Genomic DNA, 16,498 nt, shown 5'->3' on the forward strand with positions numbered 1-16,498 from the left:
TGTTGAAGTATTTAGCCTGTACTCACTGAATAGCTTAAATAGCTATATTATATAAATATATGGCTACAACTACTGTTAGCTATAATTTATTACTTAACACCCCTTTATTCAATAGAGTTCTAATAAGTTATGGTAACTTATTAACTTAACAATCCATCCCTTGCCACGCAACTCCAAATAAGAAAATACTTATAAGATATTGTTATTAATATTTAATGTAATATATGTATTGGGAGTAATTGTGATATTAATAATTACCATTTTAAAACTCACTCTGGACTTTTGTTGTTTATTTTATTTGGATACCAGTAATTTGTCATATAAGCTAATGTCACACTTCCCTTAATGTTCTTGTTATGGGGAACAAAAAGCACGTATTCCCTAGACGGGAAGAGCCAAACTAATTCGGTGATTACACCAGAAAGTATATCACCTATTTGTGCCGGCCCTGTGACAAAAAGTTATTTGTATTTACTGTATTTCAACAAATGACTTAAAGAGTATGTTTACTGAAAACTACTCTGAAATACTCGAGGTGAGTTGGGCTTATGTCACGTGACCTATATTTTTGGTCAGTGACTGAAAAGATAGAGATTTATCTAGTCATCATATCTTTCCAATATATACAGTGATTGCTGGATAAATTAATTTATAAGATTTATATAAATTTATCTTTACATTTGTAGGTACTTTTCACAAACCAAAAAAAAATTAATATAACAATTTAAAGTGACCTGTACATTAAGTGTAATACCGTAATAACATTTAAACTTTAAACAAAAACAAAACAATTTTTAAAAAACATTTTAAGCCAAGATCTAAGATTGACTGGTATACATGACATAATATAACTTAATATACTCTTCAAAAGAAGAAACGCAAAACCACATTGTCGTAACATTTGGAGAATTGATTTAATTATTGAATGGTGAGTCCGATAATTACCAAATGTTGCAGGATTGTTCACAATTCACTCTAGTCCATTGTGAGTAAGTGATAGGACACACCACCAAGGTCAAGGTAATCTGGAGTCAATACCGGGTGTGGCCTCCGCGTGTGTTGACAACTGCCTGGCACTGCCTGCCCATTGAAGCAACCAGAGTACGGATGACGTCCCGGGGGATGGTGGCCCACTCGGCCTGCAAGGCTGCTGCCAGCTCGGGCAGAGTCTGGGGCTGTGGTTGTCGCTGTCGGAGGCGTCGGTCCAACTCGTCCCATAGATGCTCAATTGGGTTCAAATCCGGTGATATCGATGGCCAAGGAAGGACATTAATGTTGTTGTTCTGTAGGAAAGCCGTTGTGAGATGTGCTGTGTGAGGCCTGGCGTTGTCATGTTGGAACACTGCGTTGGCGTTGGCCATAACTGGAACGATGTGTGGCCGGAGGATCTGGTCAATGTAGCCCTGTGCATTCAGGTTGTCCTGCACGTGGACCAGGTCAGTTCTGCCAGTGTGTGAGATGGCTGCCCACACCATGACACTACCCCCGCCAAATCTGTCCACTTCCTGCACGCAGTTTGCCGCATAACGTTCACCACGACGCCTATACACGCGACATCTTCCATCATGACGTCGGAGCAGAAATCGGGACTCGTCACTGAACCACACCTGTCTCCATCACAGTTCAGGCCATTGTCGATGAATCTGGCACCACTGCAGTCAGAGTCGACGGTGTTGTGGTGTTAAGATGACACCTCGAACTGGACGTCTGGCACGAATTCCTACCTCACGTAGGCGGTTCCGTACGGTCTGGTCGGATATCCTGCGCAAACCTGGTATTGCTGCGGCTGTGGAGGTGGCAGTAGTCAATCGTTCCCGAAGGTGGCGTACCCGGATGTAGCGGTCCTGCCCGGGGGTAGTGACCCGTGGTCGACCGGATCTAGGGAGGTCACGTGTTGATCCATGTTGCTGGTAACGGTCCCACAGTCTGGAGATGGTGCTTGGGGACACATGGAATGCCCTGGCAACGACCGTTCTGGATTCGCCTGCGTCTAGTCGGCCGATGGCATTGTTTCTCTGCGGTTCACCGAGACGTGGCATGTCCTGGATTGTCAACTGTTGGCCAGATACAGAGGCCAGGCAAGCGAACACCCTGCACTTTTATACTGTCAGTGTTCATGTTGCACGTGCAGACAACGCACGTGCAGTGGTGACATGGTTTGCACGTGGCTGCGTTTTTGCGAATATTCACATTTTGGAACTTTATTGTACAGTAGCTGCGTTTTATCGAATGTAACCGTGGGAATGTGTTTGGGACATGCAATGACCTTATATTCACAAAGCATGAATTGGTAGGAAACATAAAATCGGAGTTATAACCCATTTGTACCCTTTTGCGTTTCTTTTTTTGAAGAGTATATAATAATTATTAAAAAAGTATTTCAAAACATGAGTTCACCCGAGTTAAGGGCAAGACATAGCCCAGTGGTAGCGCTCACTTGATGCGTGGTCACTGGTCAGTGTGGGATCGATCCCTGTCGGTGGGCCCGTTGGGCTATTTCTCATTCTAGCTAGCACACCATGACTGGTATATCAAAGGCTGTGGTATGTGCTATCCTGTCTGTGGGATGGTCTATATAAAAGATCCCTTGCTACTAATGAAAAAATGAAGCATGTTTCCTCTCTAAAGATTATATGTCAAAATTACCATAAGTTTGACATCCAATAGCCAATGATTAATAAATCAATGTGCTCTAGTGGTGTCATTAAACAAAACAAACTTTAACTTTAACAAGGGAATGGGAACTCTATTAATACCCATATTCAATGAAGGTTCAGGCACGCCCACCCTGGACTTAGCCTCTGACTTCGCCAGTGACCATCTCCGGGAGAGGAGATGTCCAAGACTGGCATGTATATATGCGAAATTCGATAACTTTCTATACTTCTGATTATACATCATCTGATTACATTACAGTCTTTACCAGGAAAGGCCAATCATTAGTTGTGTTCATCTCTACACTTGCCTTGAAAGTTTTACGATAGAAGAAAACTGATCACTTTGCAATAAAAACATTTATATATTTTATTTGAAATTTCGTGATTACCGGTATTCAACTAAAGCATTTAAAAGATCCCTTGCTGCTAAAGAATTTTTTTTGGTAGATTTTCTCTGATTACTATGTGTGTCAGAGCATTTAAAAGATCCTTTGCTGCTAAAGAATTTTTTTAGTAGATTTTCTCTGATTACTATGTGTGTCAGAGCATTTAAAAGATCCTTTGCTGCTAAAGAAAAATGTTTAGTAGATTTTCTCTGATTACCACTATGATAGATTCCTGCCCACACCATGACACTGCCACCACCAAAACGGATGACTTGTTGCACACAGTGTGGAGAATAATGTTCCCCTCAATGTTTATAGGCATGTGTGCGTCCATCAGCACGTGACAGGAGAAAACAAGACTCATCTGAGAACAAAACAGTCCTCCACCTGGCACGTGTCCATCTTACCCTCTGCTGGCACCACTGCAGACACTCTGCTAAGTGACATGGTGTAAAAACGTTGTGTCGCACTGGTCTTCTAGGGGAAATTCCTGCCTCCCTCAGCTGATTATGAACAGTCTGGTCATAAATTCTGTGTAGTCCAGGGATTTGTGTCGCTGTGGTTGTTGCTGTTGTGGTTCGATTTCAAAGATGACACACCCGGATGTATCGATCTTGAGCGGCAGTGGTTACTTTGGAATGACCGGACCTTGGCCTGTCATTAACACTTTGAGTGGTGTTGTACCGTGCCTATAAAGCAGAGATGGTCTGTCTAGAGAGGCCAAAGTGCCTTGCCACAGCTTGTTGAGTTGCCCCTGCTTGCAATGGCATTATTGCGTTGAGCTGACGTCAATCTTGGCATTATTGCATTACCGACAGTGATGTTATGTGGTCTGTCTGAATCACTGCTGATGTGGCCTTTCGTGCCCCACCAACGGAGGGTTCGGCATGCAAAGTTACAGAACTTCATGATGCACGTGCTTCTCTGAGGATTGCGCTTTTGTGTTTCAGTACAAATATTGACTATGGCTACGTTTATGCGAATCGAATGTGTTTTATAGTGTTTTTGCATCACGTTTTGCATTAACATTCGCTCACTTACTTGATTGTCTTTACAATGTCTTTGATTCTGTAAAAATAATCCGATAGCATTATTTTTACCAATGTCAAGTTTCTTTTTTTGAAGAGTATATATTTCAGATACAACTCTTGAAATTCAGGTCATCTTAGGATGTCAATTTAGAACAGAAAAACACAAAATGATAGAAATGTCATTGCAGAATCAATGTTGCAACAGCTTTTTGCGCTGGCACTGCTAAATAATATTATTCAATTTTGAGGACTGTAGATAATGAACTTGGGTATCCTAGGCTAAGCTATATCCTGCCGCCAACCTTAAAAGATCACCGTAAGTAATATTAACCTAAACTGTCTAATATAGGAACGTTGGACCAGTAATAAGCAGCCAGCAGTCAAGAGTTCATTTTAGTACTTCAATTTAGTAGCCACTTTACTCATGGCAGTGGGTTGACATGAACGTAGATGTGCTGTCAATGACCAGGAATATATCCTTATTATGTGGCAGACGTTATAATCACAGACGTCTGAAAGACCTGACATACTGACTGCGGTTTAATTTTATTGTTTTTGTCATGTCCGAGGTACATGTAGGCCCACTGATGCCCGAGTGGGTCCAATTGAAAAGTGACCCACATGGTGTATTTGTTGTTTCTATTATCAGTTATTGATGGAGAAACTTAACTAAAGGGCATAAAACTGACCAATTTTTATTATATATGAGATTGGTTCAAAATGCACACCAATTGATTGATGTAGACAAACAAACACTCACAATAAGCAGACTTTGTTTGAATAAAAGAAACAGACAGATGCTTTGTACTGAAAAGTATGACAGAAGTGGGATAGGCAAACAATTTTAAACAAAATATTTGGTCTCCAAGGTCAAAGACCAGTCTCCCCCCCCCCCCCCCCCCCCTAAAAGGACTTTTCTCCTGATATATATATCAGTGTTAAATTGTTGTGGGCAGGACATAGCCCAGTGGTAAACTGCTCGTCTGATGTGTGGTCTGTCTAGGATCGATCACCATCGGTGAGCTCACTGGGCTATTTCTCATTCCACCCAGTGCACCACGACTGGTATATCAAAGGTTGTGGTATGTGCTATCCTGTCTGTCAGTTGGTACATATAAAAAAAAATCCCTTGTTACTAATGTAAAAATGTACTGGGTTTCCTAAGACTATATGTCAAAATTATCAAATGTTTAACATCCAATAGCCTATGATATATAAATTAATGTGCTCTAGTAATGTCATTAAACAAACTTTAAATTGTTGTCTGATGACATCATATCACGAACTTGCATACTACAACAGTCCTCTATATTATATGTAGTAAATATGAACAGAGTTATCTCTCCTTGTTGTTAAGCATATTCATGTGAGGTATCCCATAGCCACTAATTCAATGCAGGGATGAGAGAAAACATTGTTTTGTGTGTCTTTGATCTTTTATTTACCTTCCTCAAATGAAACAACTCCGTCAATACTTACAGCTAATAAATATCATTTTGTTTTTAAAATGGTAGCGTAAATACTACTTAGCATTCATGATGAACACTACAATCAAAGAAGGAAATGTTTTATTTAATGATGCACTCAACACATTTTAATTACGGTTAAATGGCATCAGACATATGGTTAAGGACCACAAAGATATTAAGAGAAGAAACCCGCTGTCGCCACTTCATGGGCTACTCTTTCCGATTAGCAGCAAGAGATCTTTTATATGCACCATCCCACTGACAGGATAGCACATACCATGGTCTTTCATATACCAGTTGTGGTGCACTGGTTGTAATGAGAAATAGCCCAATGGGCCCACTGACATGGATCGATCCCAGACCGACCGCGCATCTAGCGATCGCTATACCACTGAGCTATGTCCCACCCCAAAACACTACAACTATAACACTAACAAAATAAAAAGGTTGCCAATATATTATTACTGTAGAATAAACAAATGACTGGTCAATAAAAATCATCAGCTATATGACCAATTAAATCTGACTGAGGACAAAAAATCAGATGAGACTAGACAGTCCGCTAATACACAGCATTTTATGGTAACAATTAGTCACTTTTATTGAATCAGACATTCATTATAACATGTAATTGATTTTACATGTCAATGTCACTTCCAATTAAGAAGGCAAAAGAAAGAATCCTTGCAATCTTAATAAACAGAAATTTAAGATGTACAACATTTGACGTGGATAATACATTTTCCTCGATCTGAAAAATTGAACACTCAAAGATATTAAGGAACTCTCTCTACAAAACATTAGGGGTCACAAGCCTGCTGTGAGCCCTGAATATCTCTGGGTCCGTGTAGGCACAACAGCAAAATAAATGTTAACAAATTGAACCCCACCTGAGGATAAATAAGATATCATAATACAATCATGGTATTGCATGCTCCAAACCATCCTGGCCACGTTCCACGAAGCAATCTTAGCACTACTACCAACCATCGTGACCGTAATCTTTTTCTACGATCGCCAGCCCGTTCCACGATGTGGCGTAGCTTACTACTGTCGTAAATTACTGTGAAAATTTACAATAGGTAGGAGGCAGTTGTAAGCCACTAATGCAGAGGTCAAATGGCAGTTAAATGATGATTTTATCATTTTCTAAGGATATTAACTTTTTGCGTCAAAATGGATCTAATATATACCAAATACCTTTTATGAAACTCAGCGTTCGATGAAAAAAACATTCTAGGCCATATGAGACCTTCAAGTAAAAATACGGGAGATAACTCTCATGTTTTATGCATTCTGCAATTATCGCTTAGCAAATAAACTGACAAAGTTACTTCATGGATGTCCGATACCAATGAATACATCAAAGATGTTCCAAAAAGTCAGTAACCAATTTATTATTTAACTAATTCGCACTTCATCACAAAGAAGATTTTAATCATTGAAAGGGCACTTACGACTACCGTAAGGTTGCTTTGTGGAACGGCTGTAAAGTTTGCCATGCCAGTTGTAAAACTCACCTTAAGTCACTACAATTAACCTTAGCTACAATTCTTTCATGGAATGCATGGGGCCTATAGGTAAATTTTTCACTTTCTCCTTGTTTACTATTTTCATGCAGTCACTTCACATTAAAATTTACTGCTACATGTATGTATTCTAAATTTTAATTCTATCTACCTTTGATGTTTGTATTTTTAGCACAGCACTGGGTTTTAATACAAGTTTTGAATTTTTATATTGATGCTGATGGTCAATTCATTCATATATTTGTTTGATACCCAAATACAATGTGGTTGATGTTGATGTGTCTTGTGCTGGGATGTCATTAAATATTCTTTCATTCAGCTGCTGCTATTACTGACAAACATTATAATTAACCCTCCCGGAGCCTATATCCTTGATAACCAAGTGCTGCATGCCCATGTTATAAAAATGCAATTATGCTGCATCATGTCTTGGAAAACAATACCTAAGGCTGACATTTCACTTCTGACCACAAATTGAACATGAATAAGCTTTGGGCACTTTTAACGACGGAATTAAAATCGCATGTTCACATAAATTGTAAATGACAGTGAACAAGTAATGTTTTAATGACACCAGAGTAAAGTACATGTACTTCAAACTTCATGGGATTTTCTTGTCACTGGAGTCTATACACAAATGGGGGTGGGACGTAGGTCTGTGGTAAAGCCCTTGTCTGATGCACGGTCAGTCTTGGATCAATCCCCATTGATGGGCCCATTGGGCTATTTCTTGTTCCAGCTAGTGCACAACGAATGGTATATCAAAGGTCGTGGTATATGCTATCCTGTCTGTGGGATGATGCATAAAAGTAAAGTTTGTTTTATTTAACGACGCCACTAGAGCACATTGATTTTTTATCTTATCATCGGCTATTGGACGTCAAACATATGGTCATTCTGACACTGTTTTTAGAGGAAACCCACTGTCGCCACATAGGCTACTCTTTTTACGACAGGCAGCAAGGGATCTTTTATTTGTGCTTCCCACAGGCAGGATAGCACAAACCATGGCCTTTGTTGAACCAGTTATGGATCACTGGTCGGTGCAAGTGGTTTACACCTACCCACTGAGCCTTGCGGAGCACTCACTCAGGGTTTGGAGTCGGTATCTGGATTAAAAATCCAATGCCTCGACTGGGATCCGAACCCAGTACCTACCAGCCTGTAGACCGATGGCCTGCCACGACGCCACCGAGGCTGGTGATGCATAAAAAGATCCCTTGCTACTAACGGAAAAATGTTGCGGGTTTCCTCTCTAAAACTACTGTAAAATACTTTATTTTTGCGAGTTCATGAAAATGAGTCAATTAGCGGGCATTTATTTTTGTGAATTCCCATCCCTTCCCCAATAAAAAACCAAAATACCGTAAGCTTACGAAAGGTGCTTAGGCTACCCCATGCTCTTTTTCGAAATCCTCAAACTTGTTATAAAAACCGAACCCGAAAACAAAATAGAATTTGAAGGCGCAATGCTAGTGCAAGTTTGATTTAAACATGATTTATTACTGTCAAAATACTCGTTCAGTACGGTTTATGATTGACCAACAGGTAAATAAAACCTTTAGTGTGAAAGCCCAATAAGAACTACGAGTGTATAGTATCGCCACACCATACAAGCCCAACCCAGATTTTTTTCACATCCACATTTTAACATACTGTGATGTTTACTTCTGTTTTTTAAACACGTGTATTGCTTTCACTTATGAAAGAAAACCATAAAACCTCCGTATTGTTTATTATCACGTCTCACTTTGTGATATAAAGTTTTAAGTGTCGCACTGTTACTACTGTAGTCCTGTGCAGCGGAAACTAATGATATCTCAGATCTGATTGAATGACATTTAAAAAAAAAAAAAATTAAAATCCAATTTTCGTCAGCCTTTAATTTCGTGTGGAATTTATTTTCACGAATTTTATTCAAACGCGAAAATAAATTTCATGCGAAAATAAAGTATTTTATAGTATATGTTAAAATTACCAAATGTTTGACATCCAATAGCTCATGATTAATAAATCAATGTGCTCTAGTGGTGTTGTTTAACTAAACTAACTTTAACTTTTTCTATAAACAAATGACACCAGGGGCAAGTTGTTCATAACATAGTAAATCTATAACTAAAGGTTAGTGAAATTTAAATATCATTACTGAAGGTGCTGCAATACTGATTACTTAGGGATACTTTATATAGCTGCACAGTAATGTTTAATATATTTTTCCAATCACTGTTAGCACCGATTGAAAAATTGTTTTGAAATACATGTATTCTCTGACAGGTAAGGTTACATGGTAGAAATGAAATGAATGAATGAATGTTAAACATCAACACCCCAGCACAAAGGAAAATTGGCTATTGGGTGTCAGACAAAAGTATATGAATGAAAAAAAGAAGAAGCTGACATAAGCATTTTGTCAAAACAGTTTTAGTGTAGTGAATAATGAATAAATGTTTAAAATGATTATATTTGTATTGTTTTACATTTAGTCAACAAAAATGTTTTCTTTTATATACAATACACAAACATGAAATAACACCCAGCATAGGGTTGCTATAAGTCAAGCATCATTTAGGTTATCTATAGGTGAAGCAACATTTGGATTACTTATAGATGATTTGGTTAGTTATAGGTCAACCAACATTTGAGTTAGCTGTTGATTAACATTCTAATTACTGCAGGCGAGATATATCGCCTGATCACGACAGCTGACATACTGTACACTGTATACTACACATTCATCAATTCATATTTCCCGCTGTTTTGCACACGGCACTTACCAAAAATATTAATAGCACACAGGAAATACTCTGACTGACAGCTTTAGTTTTTCATTTTTCAATGGTTAATACCTTGGAATTTTTAGGTCAAAAATTGGTTTTCGGCAAATATTTTTGCTTGACAACAATGGTGGCACTTTGAAGTCATTTTCAGGAATTGATAGCTGATTGTTACAGTTAATTTGATAATAAATTTTATCGTTTTACTCACAACGAAAATCACCAAATATTGGGATGTGAATTGTAGTTAGTTTTTTTTTTTTTTTTTATTCTGGTCAGAAAACCACTGTTATGGTAGTACTAAACCAAATAACTTCCGGCTGGGTCAAAGTTCGAGGTGCACCCAACTTTTTATAGAGAAGTGAACACCACAAGTCCTGTGATTGGTTATAAATGTGAGTGTGTTGGTTGTGAAAAAAATTAGTTTCATCTGGGCTAAAAATGTATGCAATTTTATTTCATCTAATACCACTGTGTCAAGTAGCCTTGTGCTTGGAACATGTATGGGGTTACCTGTAAAAAAACAGTACTCAAATTTTGTGTGGAACTAGGGTAGTCATAGACGCTACCCGTTATCTCAGAAATGAACAGCTTGACACCCACTTTTTTGTGATTCACTTTAAGGGTGAGGGGTGGTAGTATTTATATCCGTGGCGTTTATGTCGATTGATACGTTGCAGGTAGGAGTTTTAGCCACATATGTACTATTGTCGTCTATGGGATTTGATTTGGTAGTATACACCCTATAGCACATATTCAGTGCATAATAAAAAATATTATGATTTTGTGATTTTATTTAATTAAGCTATACTGGTTGATTAATTAGCTGTAACTGGACCACGCAAGTTCACAATGACCTTGACCTTGACACTAATCACTGTACATGGCTCTGAATGGAGTTTGAATCAAAGTTAGCACTGAGGAAAAGTTGGTTTTGGCCTATAATTCATACTGTAAATATTTCAACAATTTCTTTTTACATGGTAATTGACTTGCCATATACAACTGCTCTTAAATATGGTGTTATATATAGGCAACCTGAATTAAGATTTTAATAGCAATTTATTTTTATATTAAAAATAACATGTGTCAATAGTGGGTTAATGTCTTTAGTTTCCATTAATATAGTTAATTTTTCATGTATGAAATTCTGAAAACTCAAATTTGTAAAGAAGTTGATTTGTATTGTCATTTTGACATATTTATAGGGTGCTAAGTTATATTTTAAACAAGTTTGTTGTTTTATGCAAAATTTAAAATAAATTTAAAGAAAAACTTCACCAAAGACATAATTAAATTTGTTGTCACTATTGTGCCTTCTGTTCTTAGTTATACATAACAATAATCTTGTTAAACATACCTTTAGATCTCCAGATCAAATTTCTTTTTTAATAATCACTTAGTTTGCTCTCATGAAGACCATTTTAGGTTTATACTGGATTCAGAACCAATTTTTTTCAGATTTGATTATCTGCCTTGGAGTAAGTTGGTAATTTATTTTATTGTTAAAGCTGTATTACCCAATGTTACTAGCTAAATAAAATACTGGATTACTGATTGTAGAAATACATCCAATATACATATTGTATTGATCTGGATTAGAAAATAATGCAATAAAATAGATGTTTGGGTAATTATGTCATTTAAAAGTAGTTTTTTTAAGTAATTAATCAAAAATAAATGTGTGAAAGCTGGATGATAATTCCAGATATCACAAATATTAAAAGCTCCAACTACAGTAGGCTACAAATAAAATATAGTCAGGAATATGGGTGGCTCCCAATGGTTTTGATGGTTCCTTATGAAAATCAGCATGGCCGATGGATTTGAAATTCCCACACCTGGTAACTTGAAGACGGCCACACCCTGCATACAGGATTTCCTCCCAACACTAATGTCCAGAACATTAAGTTATTACTTCATACAGGTACAGTCATGTTGGTGTTTCCTTCCTAAGACAGTGTATGTTTTTAATACTGATATTTCTTTGATGTACCTGTTCAGGTCTCCTAATTTAGGGATCAGTCAAGTGCATGTGTTTTAATGGAATTCTTTAAAGGGGTAGAGGTACTCTGACTATCTTTGTTGTCTCTACATATATACCCGAGTACACACACCCAACTGACAGTAAATATCTTCAGGAGTTTTATTTAAAAACATTTTGTTGTTTAATATGACATATTGCATTTGTACAAAACTGTATACAATATATATGCCTTATGAGGTGTACATTATATTAGGTTGCACTGTAGAAACAACAGTTTCAGTGAGGCTGTCACTTTATGTCAGAATACACCAGATCCTGGTTGTCATAAAAACACATAGCTGGACACTTTTTGAAAAATGTATATTATCAGTATAGGTAGTACTAAACCAAATAACTTCCGGCTGGGTCAAAGTTCGAGGTGCACCCAACTTTTGATAGAGAAGTGAACACCACAAGTCCTGTGATTGGTTATAAATGTGAGTGTGTTGGTTGTGAAAAAAATTAGTTTCATCTGGGCTAAAAATGTATGCAATTTTATTTCATCTAATACCACTGTGTCAAGTAGCCTTGTGCTTGGAACATGTATGGGGTTACCTGTAAAAAAACAGTACTCAAATTTTGTGTGGAACTAGGGTAGTCATAGACGCTACCCGTTATCTCAGAAATGAACAGCTTGACACCCACTTTTTTGTGATTCACTTTAAGGGTGAGGGGTGGTAGTATTTATATCCATGGCGTTTATGTCGATTGATACCTTGCAGGTAGGAGTTTTAGCCACATATGTTACTATTGTCGTCTATGGGATTTGATTTGGTAGTATACACCCTTATTGGGAATAATGGACATAAATACTGGACAGCTGGCCATAAATGTTCATGAGTAAATGTGACTGTTTTTTGTTTTTTTGCTTAATTTTAATCAACATTAACTGATCTAAAATATCATAAAAATTTAGAAAAACCCATGAAAATAATACTTACCGATTCAAATACGAACTTTGTTTTATGAATTTATAAGACATTTAATGTATGTGAGTAAAAATTATAAACTTATAACAACTCAATGCGGTTTTTGTCAATAGTTAATTCAGTAGTCTAAATGTTAACCAACATTTAGGTTAGCTGTTGGTTAATGGACATCTGGGTTACCGGTAATTAAACATCAACCAACATTTAAATACGAGCTACAGCTAGGTCAAGCAATATTTTAGGGTTAGTTATATAGGTCAAACAATGTTTGGGTTAGGTATAGCTCAACAACAATAGATCACCAACATCTGGGTTAGCTATAAATAAACCAACATTTGGGTTAAGTAGAGGTGAACCGACTTTCAAATAATTTGACCCAAAATGAAAACCAGATCTACCAACTGCATCCCTCCTTTGATGTCTTAGATCTCTTGGGGGGTGGGACGTAGCCCACTGGTAAAGTGCTCGCTTGATGTGCAGTCGATTTGAGATTCATGCCTGTCGGTGGTTTCTCGTTCCAGCCAGTGCACCACGACTGGTATATCAAAGGCCATGGTATGTGCTGTCCTGCCTGTGGGATGGTGCATATAAAAGATCCTTTGCTACTAATGGAAAAATATAGCGGGTTTCATCTCTAAGACTATATGTCAAAATTACCAAATGTTTGACATCCAATAGCCTATTAATAAATCAATGTGCTCTAGTGGTGTCGTTAAACAAAACAAACTTCTTTTTTTTAGATCTCTTGGTGACGAATATCTGCCATTTTAATGTGAGTACAGGTGGAAACAATTCTGGTCAAGTATGTAAGTAATTATTTCTACAAGGACCACATTATGACAATCCATCTAGGAAGTCATCAGTGATTAAAAAACATATATTCCGTTTTGAAGAACACTCAACCAACCGTTGACCGGCTAGTCAAAAATATTTTCCTAGCAGCATGTTCCTGTTTGTACATATCTTAGTAGGGAAACAAGCAGCACATTGTGATAATGATGGCGTGGTAACGAACATAGACACCTCTCCAAGATATCCAAATTGCAACACACTCATGCAGTTGTGAAGTAAGATTGTTGGATTACTGACAAGTTACAGGAACATGTACAGAACTAATTATTAACTTCAGACAGCCAGTTTTTACTAAACATTTACAAACTATTTTGTATGGTTTCCAAAGCGGTCATTTGGTTTAATTTGTAGCATAAAAACCAGTTTAGCGACAAACAGCTGGGTGAACTTACCCTTGTTAATGTTTCAAAAGCAGACATAAAGCTCCAATTTCAGAAGAGAAAACCCACAAACAAAACCATATAGACAGAATAAAATAAGTCTTGCTTTCTAACATAACCTTTATACATGTAAGCCTCTGCACAGAAACCACAGAAGAAGAAGGTTCAAGTTATATGCCCCTGTGTTAGTCTTTTACATTTATAAAAAATGTTAAATTCTAGAATAATTAAGCAAGGGTTTGTCAAAGAGTACCGAAGGTAACATTATGTAACCTAAAATATTGGCAATTAATGGATATAAAGCCTGCATGACACAAATTTCTTTTAGACAGGTCATAGTAAAGGAACTGTTGTTAAAATTGTGTTGAGTGAGATCATAGTAAGGGAACTGCTGTTAAAATTGTGTTGAAGTGAGATCGTAGTAAGAGAACTGCTCTTAAAATTGTGTTGAAGTGAGATCGTAGTAAGAGAACTGCTCTTAAAATTGTGTTGAAGTGAGATCGTAGTAAGAGAACTGCTCTTAAAATTGTGTTGAAGTGAGATCATAGTAAGGGAACTGTTGTTAAAATTGTGTTGAAGTGAGATCATAGTAAGGGAATTGTTGTTAAAATTATGTTGAAGTGAGATCATAGTAAGGGAACTGCTCTTAAAAGTGTGTGTTGAAGTGAGATCACAATAAGGGAACAGCTGTTAAAATTGTGTTGAAGTGAGATCATAGTAAAGGCACTGTTGTTAAAATTGTATTGAAGTGAGATCATAGTAAGGGAACTGGTGTTAAAACTGTGTTGAAGTGAGATCACAGTAAAGGAATTGCTGTTAAAATTGTGTTGAAATGAGATCATAGTAAGGGAACTGCTGTTAAAATTTTGTTGAAATGAGATCATAGTAAGGGAACTGCTGTCATTGAAGTGAGATCACAATAAGGGAACTGCTGTTAAAATTGTGTGTTGAAGTGAGATCACAATATGGGAACAGCTGTTATAATTGTGCTGAAGTGAGATCATAGTAAGGGAACTGCTGTCATTGAAGTGAGATCACAGTAAGGGAACTGCTGTTAAAATTGTGTGTTGAAGTGAGATCACAATATGGGAACAGCTGTTAAAATTGTGCTGAAGTGAGATCACAGTAAGGGAACTGCTGTCATTGAAGTGAGATCACAGTAAAGGAACTGCTCTAAAAATTGTGTGTTGAAGTGAGATCACAATATGGGAACAGCTGTTAAAATTGTGCTGAAGTGAGATCAGAGTAAGGGAACTGCTGTCATTGAAGTGAGATCACAGTAAGGGAACTGCTGTTAAAATTGTGTCTTGAAGTGAGATCACAATATGGGAACAGCTGTTAAAATTGTGCTGAAGTGAGATCATAGTAATGGAACTGCTGTTAAAATTGTGTTGAAGTATATGACATCCAAGGTCAAATTCCAAAACATTTCAGGCCCAGATCAATCTACTATGGACACTTTTGACCTGTTTGTTTTTATTACATACCCTCAAATTATTTTCCCCACAGAAAGCCTGCCATGATAATGTTTGTCTTTAACAAAAGAAAGTGTGTGATGAGACTAACCAGCATGCACGTTGTCCTCAATCTCTTTCTGCAGCTCCAGGACACTGGTCAATTTGATGCTGGACTTCTGCTGGCATCGTCCTGCTGCTGGACTACTTGTACTCTTGTCGGTTGGGCTGAAAAAAAGATTTTAAAAAGAGGACTATTTTTTTTAGGTCATTTAGTAGGTCAAATGTTGTGCAACCATGCCATTAAATGGCTTTAGAATATGTTTAAAATGTACATTGTGTAAGTCAACAAAATAATTGTTTTCACTATAAATAAAGCCAACCATACTTGAAGAGATTTTATTTTGAAGAATCCTTGAAGTTGAATTATATACCAGTAAGAATTTGTTTCCAATTTATATTCACAAATGAAACCAAAAATCCAATGCTTTAAATTTACATTGGAAGTCCAGTAAATGAAATCAATAACAACATCGCGAACTAGTGTTACCTTTTGGAATCGGTTGACACATTCTCATCAATGTCCATTGAGTGATCATCTTTGTCACAAACATTCTGGCTTTCCGAGATTGATGGCTTCTGAAAGAATGTATCAAGTTTTTGATCTCGACTGTCGGTTCGCACTAGGTGATGGTCGTAAACTTTGTCACCAGATCCTACAAACAGAATAATGACATGTGATAAAAGGCCAGTACCATCCTGCCACAACACAAATACTATTGACACACGACAGAAGCCAGTACCACCCTGCCACAACACAAATACTATTGACACACGACAGAGGCCAGTACCACCCTGCCACAACACAAATACTATTGGGTATCCATTAAAAAAAAATTCCAATGTGAGAAAACTACAAATTCTTCTACAAACACAGGGGTGGGGCATAGCTCAGTCGTAAAGTGCTTGCCTGATGCACAGTTGGTTTGGGTTTGATCCCCATTGGTGGGC

At 37.3% G+C, this 16,498-nt stretch overlaps 1 protein-coding gene across 1 annotated transcript in view; it reads right to left on the minus strand.

Moving 5' to 3' along the window:
* The window catches only part of LOC121382358 (DNA mismatch repair protein Mlh1-like), a 273,672-nt gene that overhangs the window by 48,058 nt on the left and 209,116 nt on the right, over positions 1-16,498 (minus strand). The window contains exons 13-14 of the mRNA XM_041511944.1: positions 16,038-16,203; positions 15,600-15,715 (exon numbers count right to left, since the gene is read on the minus strand). Coding sequence (XP_041367878.1) covers positions 15,600-15,715; positions 16,038-16,203 — 282 coding nt within the window. The remainder of the gene's footprint in view (positions 1-15,599; positions 15,716-16,037; positions 16,204-16,498) is intronic.

The sequence above is a fragment of the Gigantopelta aegis genome, chromosome 9, assembly GCF_016097555.1.
Source record: "Gigantopelta aegis isolate Gae_Host chromosome 9, Gae_host_genome, whole genome shotgun sequence".
NCBI lineage: Eukaryota > Metazoa > Mollusca > Gastropoda > Neomphalida > Peltospiridae > Gigantopelta > Gigantopelta aegis.